A 15,297-nucleotide genomic window follows, 5' to 3' on the forward strand; every position below is an offset into this window, starting at 1 on the left:
TTTGATTCCAATGTTCCAAAATTTCTTTGGCCTGAGGCAGTTGCCACGTCTGTTTATTTGGTGAATCGTCTCCCTACAAAAATTTTGAAAATGAAGACCCCATTACAACTTTTATCTTCCCTAGGCGATGTGCCTGAACCCCTTACCGTACCCCTAAGATTTTCGGATGCTCCGTGTATGTCCATGTTCCCAAACACGAGAGAACAAAGTTTTCCGCTTGCGCCATAAAATGTATTTTTTTGGGGTATGGGATCAACCAAAAGGGTTATAGGTGCTTTGATCCTTCGTCTAGAAAGATAATCACAACCATGAACTGTAATTTTTTGGAGTGAGAATACTATTACACCAGTCTTAGTGGTCAGGGGGAGAGTAGTAAGACTAATGTTGATAGGACAAGTGGACCCCTAAACTGGTTTGTGCCATCACCAAGTGACTCTGTTGCGGAACCACTCGAGACGGCTAGCACTACCGCCGAGCCTGTCTCGTCGGCTGTAGAGCCTCCTCAATTACCGCGACCCAACAGTCCTCCTCCAATGATATCCGAGGTAATCTCTGAAACTGAAGGCAATAGTAGAAATATTCCTAATGACTCAGCTGCAGAACTAACCGAAGATGTAGAAAATGCTGTGATCGATGGAGATACCGGACAGTATACACTCCCGTATCGAAGCACAAGGGGTGTCCCACCCAAGCGATACAGTCCAGAACGGATCTCGAGGAAAAGTAGATATTCTGTGGCAAATCTGGCTAAAGCAAATCTGACAGAAATGGCAGGGGCGTTTATGACGGCCCTGTATAAGGAAGAAGAGATTCCCAGGTCAGCCGAGGAAGCAATGCAGATTCCACATTGGAGAGAAGCAATGCTTGTAGAAATGAATGCACTGATGAAGAGCAAAACGTGGGAAGTATGCGCGAGACCAGAAGGGTCTAGACTAGTGGGATGTCGATGGGTGTTCACAATCAAGAGGAAACCAGACGGGTCTATTGAACGCTACAAAGCAAGGCTAGTGGCGAAAGGCTATACTCAAACCTATGGAGTTGATTATGCAGAGACCTTCTCACCGGTGGCCAAGATGAACACCATTCGTGTACTGTTTTCTATTGCTGCAACAAAAGACTGGCCACTACACCAGTTTGATGTAACCAACGCCTTCCTACATGGTGAATTGACTAAACCAGTCTATATGGAAGCTCCACTAGGCTTTGAGGGAGAATTCAAGACGGGAGAAGTGTGTAAACTTAAGAAGACCCTTTATGGGTTGAAGCAGTCACCAAGGGCATGGTTTGGAAGATTTACTGAAGTAATGAAGAAATACGGATACAAACAGAGTAACTCAGATCATACTCTATTCCTAAAAAAGAAAGATGAGAAAATCACATGCCTGATCATCTACGTAGATGACATGATCCTGACTGGAGATGATGAAGAAGAAATAAGACAGCTAAGGAAGAACTTATTTGCGGAGTTTGAAATGAAAGATCTGGGTCTCTTGAAATATTTCCTGGGTATTGAGGTGATGCGATCCAAGAAGGGAATATTCATAAGCCAACGGAAGTACGTTCTAGATCTCCTAACAGAAATAGGAATGCTAGATTGCAAGCCCGCAGAAACACCGATGATGCAGAACCATGGTCTCCGACTGACTGAAGGGGCAGAGCTTACGCACCAAACAAGATATCAACGTCTGGTAGGTAAGCTTATCTATCTTTCTCACACAAGGCCGGATATTGCATATGCTGTGGGAATAGTGAGTCAATTCATGCATAAACCTCAAGCTGACCATTGGGAAGCGGCATTAAGGATTGTGCGCTACTTGAAGGGAACTCCAGGACATGGGATATTGTTCGAGAACCATGGGAACTTAGCAGTGCATGGATTCACCGATGCAGATTGGGCAGGGAATCCAAATGACCGGAGATTTACCGCAGGGTACTTTACATTTGTGGGAGGTAATCTTGTGACATGGCGAAGCAAGAAGCAAAAGGTGGTGGCCTTGTCAAGTGCAGAAGCAGAGTTCCGTGGGATCAGAAGTGGGCTGACAGAAATCCTATGGATAAAGAAGCTAATGACAGAACTTGGCTTGACGCCAAACGAGTCGTGTAGACTTTTCTGTGACAACAAAGCAGCAATCAGCATATCTGAAAATCCAGTACAACATGATCGGACGAAACATGTTGAGGTAGACCGTCACTTCATCAAGGAGAATATAGAGGCAAAAGTGATAGATCTTCCATTTGTTCGCTCGAGAGATCACCTAGCAGATATTCTTACAAAGGCAGTGGATGCAAGGAGCTTCAGAGAAGTATTGGGCAAGTTGAAAATAGGAGATCCTATTGTTCAACTTGAGGGGGAGTGTTAGAAATCAGCGAAGATCATGCGAGGATTATACGAAGATTATACGAAGATTGTGGAATTAATGTAGAATGATCCTTTCCTGATTTATAGCTAGGGTAAATCATACCAAAATAATTCCATATGTATATAATCTTGCTGCCTATATTAGGCGTGTATCTTCTGCCATTGAAATATACTTGAATGAATAAATCATAGCCCTATACAACAGCGGGGATTCTTGGTGAGCACAGTTTGTGCTCGTCGTGTTGAATTCTGGATGGAGGGAAAATTTATGAATAATTTTTTTTATGAGAGAACACATATGCACCTAAGTCTGAATTTGTGGTTCGATAGCCAAATATTGAAAAAAATACAAACAGCAAAAACTAACCGACAACTTACCCAGAATTACGTACACGAACTTTAAATAAACGCGACATTTAGTTAAATTAAAATCATCATGAATCACGTATTTAATTAGTATTATGCTAACAGTAAAATTGCAAAATGGAAAAAGAAAATATGATTTATCAACAATCATGATTTTGGCTACCAAATCAAAGTTGGTTAATTCTATTACGCCGCCATTCTTGTAAGGGTCATTTGATTAATAATCTTTTAAATAATCTTACCTACCAACAAAGTTATTCTTCAAAGCGTACCAATATACTTTTTCATATTTATATATTTAGCTACAAGTATTTTTATTATTGAATTGGACTCTCAATTTTAACCAATATATCTACGTACCTAAATATTGTGGGCTTTAGACCATTTATCTAACTGGACCCTGTGAAGTGTTATGGGCTGAAACCCAATTGTGTAAACCATGGCCTATCAGCTATCAAGTTAAGGAGATATATTTTTTTTTCTTTCATATAATAAAAAATTCAATCTCATTAGCTATGTTGGAAATGAGAAAAATATATCAATCGTTTCCATTTTTCTCCTTTTTCATTTTTTGTGTTATTGGATGAATGATGATTGCATATAATTGTGATTATTAGTTTACAACAATATAATGATAGATAGTGTAACACAGACCACAACATGAAACCAGATTTGTAACAAAATTTGAAGATATATTAAAATTTTGGATTAATCTATCTTTTCTCAACAAAAAATCAATAATTACTACAACAGAGAGAGAGAGATGTTATCAGTGTTTGATGCCAAGAAAACACAAGCCTACTTCAGCTTGAGCCTGCAACTCCTCCAGTACTTTCACCATCTTCTCTCGGCAATGCACGGTTTCTTTTCGCTCCGAGAGGATATTCCGTAATCTTCACAACAAAGCATGAGGTTAGCTAACTCGACAAGCCTCTAACATTTAAACACTGTAAACCAACAATGGATCTTACTTCTGTACTGTTGCAGTGTCTCCGTGGCCTGTACAGATAACGAGCATGGCGTTGTCAGGTAGAGAGGAATATATGCTTTTCACTCTGCTGTTTATTCGACTAAGAATATCCTCCAGCTCCGAAGTGGCCTTGTACGCGCTTCTCTTTCTACTGGAAGGCTTCTTACTACATGTAAGCAAGGAGATCATCTCTGCTATCTTTGTATTTAGGCTCTCGTCGTCGTCTGCTTGTTTCTTGAAATGAGAATACAACTCCGAGAACTGTGTCCAGATGAACTGCACCCGGTCGCTTTTTACCTGAGCATTTAAAAAAAACCATGAGATAAAGAGGAATAAAGACTAATCCAAAAAGAAGAAAAGAAGTATGAATACCTCTTTTCTGGCTTTCATAAGAGCTTCGTCGTCACTAGATACAGGAATTGAATGAGATGATTCAGAGGCGTATCGCTTCACTATAGATACGTTATCAATCAAAGAAGATGTTTTGCCAGAGTCACTTAATACGGTCAGGAGTTTCTTCCGCATAAGCGCCGGGGGCAAGCCAAAACCGGGACCTGATACCAGTGGAACAACCAAAGAATAAGATAAGAGTAAATATATCATTCAAACATAAACAAGAATACTCAAATGAATAACGTCAAAGAAAAAATATTATTCAGAATGATCGAAGACATCAATATGCCATTACGTATAAACGCACTTCAAATCATGATCAAACAGGACTCGTCGGACCAGATATAGTTCGATTGTAAAAATAATTGTTCCTAAAAACTGATAATTTGTTAAGCTGACAGCTATAATGCAACCATGAGCTTCTAAAAAAGTTAAATAATTAAAAATGCATTAGCATGATTTAGCATATACTCCTATCTAAAACGCGGATAAATTACATACCATGTTTAATTTTTAATAATGCAAGCTCCATTGTAGCTCTAGCATCTTCAACGCTATCATGTCCATTTCCTGAATCTTGTATCACTATGGAAAGGAACTTTCTTGTTAACACGCGCAAAGCTGTTTTATAAGACTGACCTCTAGGGTGTCTATACAAAATTGCGGTATCAATCACCAAATCATGTTTGATCTTCAAAGCTAACAAATCATTTTCCAGTGAATGCCCAACAAGGATAGTCTCCTTGTAAACAAGTCCCAGAAAATCTTCCTGAAGAAATAAGCAGCTGTTAAAACACATAAATATAATTAACATAATAAATCTAGGAAGCTGGAAAGGAGGTCATCGGGATAAAGCAGCGGAGTTCATTGAAAGCTACATAATATCCCTCTCTAATAGCCAGATGAGGTGGTCTTAGGCATAGTATTAGATAGGCAAGCAGAAATAAAAGATGGTGGCCTCAAAATTTAATGCCAGTCTTTTATCAAAAGCAGGTGCCACGTCTAAGATAGGATTTTGAACTTGTTCAAATATTCAAAAACTATCTAATATCTCATGCATTTAGATGAGGCGATAATTCAACGTATTACAATAAGAAAAGCCAGAAGGTCAAAATAGACCTGAACATCTTCAAGTGTTGTAGTAACGCTTTCCAGCATCTCGTGAGTGATTCCACTATACCTGCAATTGCATAAAACCTCAAAGTCTTAATATGCTTGATTCAACCCTGCCAAAAGCTAGAGTTCTTAATGTTCACAGGTCCCAATTAAGTTAAATCAGGATTCAGCCATTTATTTGGTTCTGACTCATGATTTCTGAAAATATTCCACCACCATAGTTCAAACCTCATTAGATGACACACATAAGATGCAGTTTCTCAGAATAGTTCAAAAAACCATGTACCTTGTGTTGTAATCAGTAATAGGATTTGCTGGTTTAACAAGCTTATCCAACAATATCTGCATGTATAATAAAATTAGGCAATCGTGTACCAGTATAAATTCATAAACTATAGTTTACAACCATCACAGAAAATGCATGCACCTTTTTTGTGCACTAAAATGAATCCTACCTGCCCAGTTGTACCAACCAGCGTAATTCTTGTAAGCTCAAAACCTTTTCTTGTAATGCACTGGCAAAACAAATTGGTGAACAAAAATAATTATAGATAACACTAAATGACTTCCAAAAGTGCACTTCTTCAAAGTCAAGACAGGAATATAAAGTGCGGTTTCAGGAATATGACCTCAATCTTGACCCAGCCCCGACACTATTTTATTAATTAATACTCTAATACTCTGATGGAAAGAATAAAAATCATTGATAAAGATGAAACAATCAAGCAGTAGAACCACTGAAAGCCGATCTGCCAAGCAAGTACGGAACTTGGTCTCTATTTTCCCTATACAGAGGGATGATATTATATCATTTCCGTTTCCAATTGATATGAAACAGAAAATTTTATTACAAAGAGGATGAGTTGTTACGAAGGGATTGTAATCCCCACATCCTCTTTCAGGTAGTTAAAGGAAGAACAAGGGAACAATTCAAATAATGGAAAGAGTTCTATTGTTTTCTGCTCTTAAGCACCAAATCTAAATTGGAGTTATTTTTTTCTATTTAAGCCCTCTGGTCAAATTTAATATCAGAACTAACATCCGCTATCGTACCATTTCACAGTCAAGTGCCAAAATCCCATGCAATGGAGTTCCAGAAGGAGCAGGAAGTGTTGAAAGAAAGTCTGCAAGAGCCAAAGGTTTTAAAAAACTATTACAATGCGTATTTTAAACAAAGTAAGATATTTATAAAGCTCCTTTTAGAGGATATATAGCATCACCTGGATCTTTGAAACAATATCCATTATCTTCCAATTGCTTAGGTGTAAGTGTGTAGTAAGTAACTGGGAACGGCAAGTTTCCTTTTAAATCAACAGGAGATGCATCACCTGAAGAGTCCCGATTTCCTGCTAAAAGCATGAATTAGGTGGAACCATAATAAATCCAGCAGGGGCATGGCAGCTAGAACCATGTTGTATAATGCTAAAACCAGATGTGAACCTCTCCTTTTCTCATATCATTACTTTATTTACTTTTCTTGCACACATTAGTTAAGTCCCAATGGATATGGCAGGAAGCGCATGCTTCAAAAAGTTCAGATGGAATTTCCAGAATATGAAGTATCCGAAGAAACACAAACCTTGAGAAGATATCCGTGCAGCTTTCTTTTCAATCTGTTCGTTCTCCTCCCTTTTTCTTTTAACTTTGCATGTAAGTAGAGCATCTATAGTCTGCATTCCATCTGATACACAGCTAACACATAGCAAAAGGGAAATATTAGAAATAGAAGTAAAGAATCTCAATTCAAGATATGTGTACTAATTAGTAACTACCTTAGAGCTAAAACTGGTCTAGGAATTCCACAACATTCTTTAAGACTTTTTAAAAGTTTGGACTGTGACAAATACAGTGCTGCATCAAGTCCGGGGATATAAAGCATGACGACTTTGGGAATTAAGGGCTTGTTCTGCAAATAACAATCAGAAGATGTAAACTGACAACGAAATGATATTTGCACTGACATATCCAGAACTGAGAAGCAATTGAGATCTTTACTTTAATAAAAACCCACGATGGCATGAAGCCCTCAGCAAGCACCCAGGTGGCAAGTCCTTGGACATCCTACAACAAGAAACGGCAACGAATGACTAACGCCACTTTAAAAGAAGAGCTACGGGGAACAATCTATATAAGCTATATAAGCTTCAGACATCAGACCACACCTGGAAATTCAAGGCTGAGGTAGCTTTAGTCTCCTTAAATTCGACGTCTGCTCTTGCCTGCACAACTAAAAAGGAAACCATGAGCTTAGACCTACACAATATTAACGAAAATCAAAGCAGCTCTCTACATTTTAACAGAGCATTCAATAGACAAAATGCAAACACAAGCGCACCCAACAAATTAAAACAGAATTTCACAATGTATTTCCTTTCAAATTAAAAGAACCAGCTTTTAACAAACCTATAATTAGCTCAAGAAACCATGTCTTTAATTTTTTCTAGAAACCCTTCTCGTTTACTTTGCTTACATATTTAACAAAATTTCCCCCAAAATATAGCTCCCTGTGATGCCCAATCACTCACTAATCAAAGTGTATGCAAACATATAGAATACCCAAAAAAAAAGGCAATCTTGAAACAATTTCAACGAAATTCTAAGGCGGCAAAATAAGATTTACATATAATCTTGAACGATTTCAATTGAGCTAAAATAACTGGGAATTTGAGAAAAGTAAAACCTCTGGGCCATAGATATCAAAGAAGGATTTCGCAATGCCACTGGCTTCGGTGTTTCCCTCATTTTGCTTCTGGAGTTCATCGTCTGTGGAATTCATGTTGTATCGGTACGAGGAAGAGATAAGTGAATGTTGATTGATAGTAAGCCTTACATTTGCCCTAATTTTTTAATTAGATTTCAGTAAGCCTTACATTTGCCCTAATTTTTTAATTAGATTTCAGTCAATTTTTTTGCTTTTTATTTTTATTATTTTCTTTTCAAAAGATTCTTTCCAAAATATGAATTTGAATCAAATTAATTTTATAAATATGTTTAAAAGGAGGGACATTATATTGGTTAATATTATCATGAGGTACACACTCCAAAACTAACTAACCACCACTTGTTCAAAGTTACAAAATTAATCCTTTATGATAATCAATAATAGTGTAATTTTATTCATAAAAATAAATCTTATGTATCTTATAGAATTAAAGAATGTTTCACAGTTTTGTACATATATTTTGATTGCAAATGTCTGGTTAGATTGAAATATATGATTATGTTATTGTCATTTTTATATACTTATGGTTACATATGTTCCTACTTCCTTTGTCCCATTTTGTCCCATATGAGTACACAATCTTTCATTTTTAGTACGTCCAATAAAAGTATGCACTTTCTAATTTTAAAAATTGTTCTATCTAATTAAGTAAGACTCATTCTCCATTAATGCAATACATCAATACTTTTTCTTTTTATCTCTCTTTTACTTGATCAATTGTGCATTAAAATTTGTGTCTAACCAAAAGTGCATACTCTTATGGACGGAAAGAGTGTTAATCAAATTTGCTTGGTTAAATATTAATTTTGAATTTTTAAAATTAATTGGATTTTAAAGTCATATTTTAAAAATGAAAAAGAATATTAAGAAAAATATAAAAGTATTGAAACCAAAATAACTGAAAATAGTACTTCATCTGTCCCAATTAAGTTGAGTCGTATTCCTTTTTGAAATGTCCTAACTAAGTTGGTTCATTTCATTTTTTTGGCAAAAAACAGAACATCTAATCAATTATTCGATCACATACGTTACTATGTCTTTATCTTTTTTTCATATCTTCTACTTTTCAACATAATTTCTCAATCTACATGCCTAAAAGTTTTTGACTCAATTTAGTTGGAATGGAGGGAATACTAGTATTAGTATTAACAATGAACAAAGTACATGACTATTCATAAAACATTTTCCTTCTTTGGAAATGTCCACTTTTAAGTATAGGAATTTTGGTACACTATTCTACGTCAAGGTCCGGACTATTGTTTCACTATTAAAATAAACATCTTACTATTATAGAACGATATATACACGTTCTTTATTCACACAATCACCACACACAACACATGATAGTAATAAAATAAAACATCATACACACATTACACATTAATCACTCGAGACATAGGAACATCTCCTAGGAGTTGTCACATAAATCGTATACTCGATCACACTATAGTTCTCCACCGGATCATTAAAATAGCTGCTTGTAATCGCATAGCCACGAGCATTTCGAAAGGCCCCGGTGCCTCCGACCACCGAAAGCTCCCTCTCCGCCAACAAAAACTGGTTCCGGGCAACGACGGTGACGGTGCTCCCCTTGAACACTCCCGAGGTCAAGAAGAAGTTAAGATTCATGGAGGATGCCGAGACCTTTAGGTCCATAGATATGCCGGCTCCGGTTGAGGCGGCGGCGGTGGAAAGGCAAGCTAGTGTTAGGAAAAGAGTGATAATTTGGTTCATCATCTTTTTTCCTTTTAAGGATCGGAATTTTTTGACTTACTAATGAAATGGTTTATAATTATATAGATGGCATGTGTAGAATATAGTATACTACTATAGTAGAGCTCACTTATTTGTATCAAGTTGGAGAAATTACTTTGGATATTAATGATTGAAGAATGTGTGGTTGAATCGAATGAATACATTGCAAAAGGAATCTTAGTCTGTCCATTGTAAATGATGTACTTAATTTCATTGTAATTTGATGTTATATCTTGTATACTCCTATATTATACTCAGACTAGTATCACCCATGTGCAATACTTGAATTTTCTTTACACAAAAGTAAAAATGTCAATTAAGTAAACAATTAAAACAAATGATAAAAGATAATATAGAATTTATAAATACAAACTGAAGAACTAAAGAGTTTGATCGAGAAAGAAACCAGAACTAGAGAGAATGTAGAGCTATTGTGTTGGAGAGAAAAAGAGATTTCTTTATTGCTTCAAGGATGTGATTCACACTGATTACAACTCTACATCATGTATTTTTCTAATAAAGTGATCGAGACTTCACTTCTTGAAGAGCAGTTACAACAGAGAGCTCAATAACCACTAACGGCTAGGGGTCGTTTCTAACTACCTTTTGGATCTTGCACTTCTTGCTTTGGTGTGATGCATCTCCACACTAATCTTCCATGTACATGCAACGCTTCTTCATCCATATTCTATAACAATCTCCACCTGGATGGTGAAGCAATGCTCAAAACACAATCTGATGCATATTCACCAATCTGCAACAGTACCTAAACTTCTCCTTACTTAGGGGCTTTGTCAACATGTCTGCGGGATTGTGAGCTGTGTCAATTTTCAACAGCCTCACTCTCCCACTTTCCACTTCATCACGTATAAAATGCAGCCTGACATCGATGTGTTTACTACGCTCATGGAACATCTGATGTTTGGCTAAGCACAATGCCCCATTATTGTCACAGTGTATAGTAACTCCAGTTTGCTTCAAACCGAATTCACCAACGAGTCCAAGCAGCCATTTGCCTTCCTTTACAGCTGAAGTCATAGCTATATACTCAGCTTCAGTGGTAGATAGAGCAACTACATTCTGTAGACTTGACTTCCAACATATAGCAGCTCCAAACAAAGTGAATATATAGCCGGTTTGCGATCTTCTAGTGTCAATACTCGCGGCATAATCTGAGTCATAGTAGCCTTGCAATGCCTCCTCCTCCTGAGCTCCACCTTGATCTGTAAACAAAATCCCCAGATTGCCAGCACCTCCCAGATATCTCAGAGACCATTTTAGAGCACTCCAGTGTTGTTTGCCATAAGCTGCCATGTGTCGACTTGTTACACTTATAGCATAAGCCATATCAGGCCTTGTGCATATCATGAGATACATTAAACTTCCAATGATATTAGAATATGGGATGGCATCCATTTCCTTTCTTTCCTCATCTGTTTTTGCTGACTGCTCATTTGACAGCTTAAGGTGCATAGGTACTGGAGTTGAAGTACTCCTCATGTTGTCAACCCTGAATTTCTTCAGGATTTTCTGGACATACTCAGACTGGAATAGCCACAGCTTCTTCTCACTTCTTATTCTGACTATATCCATGCCTAGTATTCTTCTTGCATTACCAAGATCTTTCATTTCAAATGCTTTCATCAGCTGCTTCTTAACCTTTTTGATCTCCATTGAATCTGCTCCGGATATGAGCATATCATCTACATAGAGAAGTAGGTAGATAGGTGTCTTGTTCTTCTGCCTTTTGATGAACACACAGCTGTCATACATTGATCTACTGAAGCCAAGATCAGCCAAACTCTCTCCAAACTTGAGATACCACTGTCGGCTGCTCTGTTTCAGACCATATAAGCTTTTCTTGAGCAAACAAACTTTCTCCTCTGATCCAGGTACCTCAAATCCCAGAGGCTGATCCATGTAAATTGTCTCCTCAAGTTCCCCGTTCAAAAAGGCCGTTTTCACATCCAATTGTTCCAGATCCCAATCTTTCTTTGCAGCCACTGCCATGAGCACTCTAATGGAATTGTGCTTCACAACAGGTGAGTAGACCTCATTAAAATCTACTCCCTCTTCTTGATTGAATCCCTTTGCAACGAGCCTAGCCTTAAATCTGACTTTCTCTGCATCAGTGGCCTCAATTTTCTTCTTAAACACCCACTTGCAACCAATAACTTTCCTATATTCAGCCTTGTCAACCAACACCCATGTTTTGTTATTGATCAGAGATTCAACTTCCTCCTTCATTGCTTGTATCCACTGATTCTTTTCTGGTCCACTCATAGCTTCAAGATAAGTATTAGGCTCTGCATTCTCCAGCTGTTCTGCTATACTCAGTGCATAATAGATCATCTCATAATCAGCAAACCTAGCTGGTGCCTTAGTGTTTCTCCTGGGCCTATCTCTTGCAATCTGATACTCAGGTGTGGCTTCTGGTTGATCATCAACTCCACTGCTCAGATTCTCAGAAGCTCCACCTGCTTCCTTATCTTCAAGACTCATATCATCAGAAGTAATATCAGAATCTGCTGTAATCTCTTGGGGCCTGTCTGGAATTTCCCTCTTTAGAAATGGCATATCATCTTCAATAAAGACTACATCCCTGCTAATGACTATCTTGTGGTTTTGAAGCTCAATACACCATAGCCTATACCCCTTCACACCCTTTGGATAGCCTAGCATAATACATTTCAAGGCCCTAGCATTTAGCTTTCCTTGCTTCAAATGAGCAAATGCCTTACACCCAAAAGGTCTTAGCCTTGAATAATCTGATTTTGATCCATACCACATTTCATCCGGGATAGACCCCTTTATTGCTGTAGAGGGACACTTGTTGATAAGATATGCAGCTGTAGACACGGCTTCAGCCCAAAATTCCTTCCCAACACCTGATGAAGATAGAATGCATCTTACTCTCTCAAGAAGAGTGCGGTTGAGTCTCTCAGCCACCCCATTTTGTTGTGGGTTGGCTGGCACTGTCTTGTGCCTTCTTATACCTTTTTCTCTGCAAAAAGCATCAAAATCCTTGGACAAGAACTCCAATCCGTTGTCAGTCCTCAACACCTTGGGATATGAACCCTTTTCAGCCTGCATCTGTGTGCACCAATCTCTGAAAGTTCCATAAGCATCTGATTTTTCTTTTAAGATGAATATCCACACTTTTCTTGTGAAGTCATCTATGATGGACATGTAATACCTTCCCCCACCAAGGCTCTTGACAGGAGATGGGCCCCAAAGATCCGAATGCACATAATCTAAGGGACTGGTAGATGTATGAACACCTACTGGATATGGAAGTTTCTTTGATTTACCAAGCAAACAATCTTCACACTGCATCATTTTGTCTTGACTACTTGCCTTTATTGATCCTTTCTTTATCATCTCCTTCAAGGTGCCTTCAGCTGGATGTCCCAACTTAAGATGCCAAGCATTGAGATCCTCATTAACTACAGCATGGGATTCTCCAATAACCACAGCAGCATCCAAGTAGTACAGACTGCCTTTTCTATGAGCAACCATCTTGATTTGTTGTCCCTTGCATACTCTCATTTCTCCACCCTCAGAAAGAAAGCTAAATCCCTTTCTTTCAAGTGTTCCAAGTGATACAAGATTTCTTTTGACTTCAGGGATATGCCTGACATCAGTAAGGACTTTAATAGACCCATCACTGAGCCTCAATTTTATGCTCCCAATCCCTCTGATGCTGCAAGATTTGTTGTTGCCCAGTAGTACAGATCCATCACACTCTTTTATCTCAGAGAACCAGTCCAAATTTGGACAAATATGAAATGAGCACCCGGAGTCCATTATCCATGACCCATGCTCAACCCTTTCATCAACATTAAGAACCTCAGCAGGCTCCTCACCCTCACTGCTGACAAGATTCGAATTAGGCTTAGATTCTTCAGCCATTTTCCTTTTCCAGCCAAAACAATCTTTCTTCAAGTGTCCAGGCTTTTTGCACCAATGACAAGACCTCGTTTCTTTTGATCCAGAGGCTTGAGACTTGGCTTCCTCGAACTTCTTTGGGAGCTTCTTCTTATTCCATTTCTTGATATTGAGAGATTCAGCCTGAGACTCTGCCTTTCTTGAGCCACTATTCTGCAGTTCCTTGGCCATAAGAGCAGAATAGACTTCATTATAGGTGATTGCAGTGTCTCTACCATAAAGAATCGCATCTCTTAACTGATCATAGGAAGTTGGCAAAGCATTCAAGACCAGAATCGCTTTATCCTCATCCTTCATCTGCACATCAACTGCCTCCAAGTCATCTACAGCTTTGCAGAAATCTTCAAGCTGCTCGACAATTGACTTATCATCAGAGAAGCTATAAGAGTAAAGCCTTCTCTTCATGTACAAGCGATTTGCGAGAGATTTCGCCAAATACACTTCATCCAGTTTCTTTAAAATTCCAGCGGCAGTTGTCTCTCCTTGAACCTCCCTAAGCACCTTGTCTCCTAAGCATAAAATAACAGCACTATGTGCCTTCATTTGCATTTCATCAAACTTGGCCTGGGCTTTATCATCCATCATCGGACCCTTGGCTTTCCCATCTGCTTCACCCGAAGTCAGAGCAGCCGATAACCCTTGTTGAACAAAAACCGCTCGCATCTTGAGCTTCCATAGGCCATAGTCATTTTTGCCCGAGAACTTCTCTGCTTCGAGCCTTGCTGCCATTGTTACGAGCTTTGATCGATCAACAACCTCTCGGAGTTCCCACAGACGGCGCCAATTGAAGAACTAAAGAGTTTGATCGAGAAAGAAACAAGAACTAGAGAGAATGTAGAGCTATTGTGTTGGAGAGAAAAAGAGATTTCTTTATTGCTTCAAGGATGTGATTCACACTGATTACAACTCTACATCATGTATTTTTCTAATGAAGTGATCGAGACTTCACTTCTTGAAGAGCAGTTACAACAGAGAGCTCAATAACCACTAACGGCTAGGGGCCGTTTCTAACTACCTTTTGGATCTTGCACTTCTTGCTTTGGTGTGATGCATCTCCACACTAATCTTCCATGTACATGCAACGCTTCTTCATCCATATTCTATAACACAAACAAAATTATATAGAGTTTATAGATCACAATGCAAACCAATTACATTAGTTAATCTTTATGTTCATTTTTGGTAATGTTGAAAAATAAAAAATAGCTTCCTATATTGTCTTGTATATTATATTTAATAACATTCAAAATTAAATATAATATTTCTGTTTGAATTAATTACACAACCCATTAATCTCTTTAATTACTAATCAATTAATATTCAATAATTCATTCATTGAGAATCGATTAACAGCAACAACTAAAAAATTAAAAAATACAGTTGTCGATTAGAATGTAATCAAGAAATTAAAAATTCAATAAGAAATGAAATCCAGAATCGCATATGCTCATGCAGCTTTGCCCCCGTCCAACGGCCTCCGTCTCCATCTATCTCCAATAGCATTCATCTTATCTGCTCATCGTCTCCAACACTTTTATTGTCCTGCCATATTTTCCATTAGGCCAATGTGCCCCCAGTTGTAGGTAAGAACTTCAAACAAAAATCAACTACAAATCTTATATTGCAATTTGGAGATATATTTGCGTTCGTGAACCGTGCAAACACAAC

The 15,297-nt window shown here is 38.0% G+C and overlaps 1 protein-coding gene across 3 annotated transcripts; it reads right to left on the reverse strand.

Annotated features, from left to right (window-relative positions):
• Positions 1 to 3,396: 3,396 nt before the first annotated feature.
• LOC121780009 (small RNA degrading nuclease 5-like) lies at positions 3,397 to 8,035 on the reverse strand. 3 transcript variants are annotated; one of them, XM_042177524.1, is made up of 14 exons: positions 7,885 to 8,035; positions 7,367 to 7,423; positions 7,200 to 7,265; positions 6,977 to 7,110; positions 6,784 to 6,896; positions 6,425 to 6,550; positions 6,258 to 6,328; positions 5,660 to 5,719; positions 5,491 to 5,546; positions 5,208 to 5,268; positions 4,590 to 4,857; positions 4,068 to 4,249; positions 3,697 to 3,992; positions 3,397 to 3,618 (listed from the first exon to the last, which is right to left on the reverse strand). In XM_042177524.1, exons 1-14 carry the CDS (start codon positions 7,978 to 7,980, stop codon positions 3,495 to 3,497), a joined length of 1,710 nt encoding a protein of 569 aa, XP_042033458.1. In that variant the 5' UTR covers positions 7,981 to 8,035; the 3' UTR covers positions 3,397 to 3,494. The 3 variants fall into 3 exon arrangements, with proteins under 3 accessions (XP_042033458.1, XP_042033457.1, XP_042033459.1); XM_042177523.1 differs by having other exon boundaries at positions 6,425 to 6,553; XM_042177525.1 differs by having other exon boundaries at positions 6,425 to 6,553; positions 7,367 to 7,431; positions 7,885 to 8,007.
• Positions 8,036 to 15,297: the final 7,262 nt, after the last annotated feature.

Source organism: Salvia splendens, chromosome 19 (genome assembly GCF_004379255.2).
Source record: "Salvia splendens isolate huo1 chromosome 19, SspV2, whole genome shotgun sequence".
Classification (NCBI taxonomy): domain Eukaryota; kingdom Viridiplantae; phylum Streptophyta; class Magnoliopsida; order Lamiales; family Lamiaceae; genus Salvia; species Salvia splendens.

Coding starts and splice junctions, on each gene's coding strand:
- LOC121780009 (XM_042177523.1), bottom strand. CDS start 7,980: ATGAATTCCACAGACGATGAACTCCAGAAGCAAAATGAGGGAAACACC. Junction 7,424..7,884: donor TTGATATCTATGGCCCAGAG/GTTTTACTTTTC, acceptor TTAGTTGTGCAG/GCAAGAGCAGACGTCGAATT. Junction 5,547..5,659: donor TGGTTGGTACAACTGGGCAG/GTAGGATTCATT, acceptor TTATACATGCAG/ATATTGTTGGATAAGCTTGT.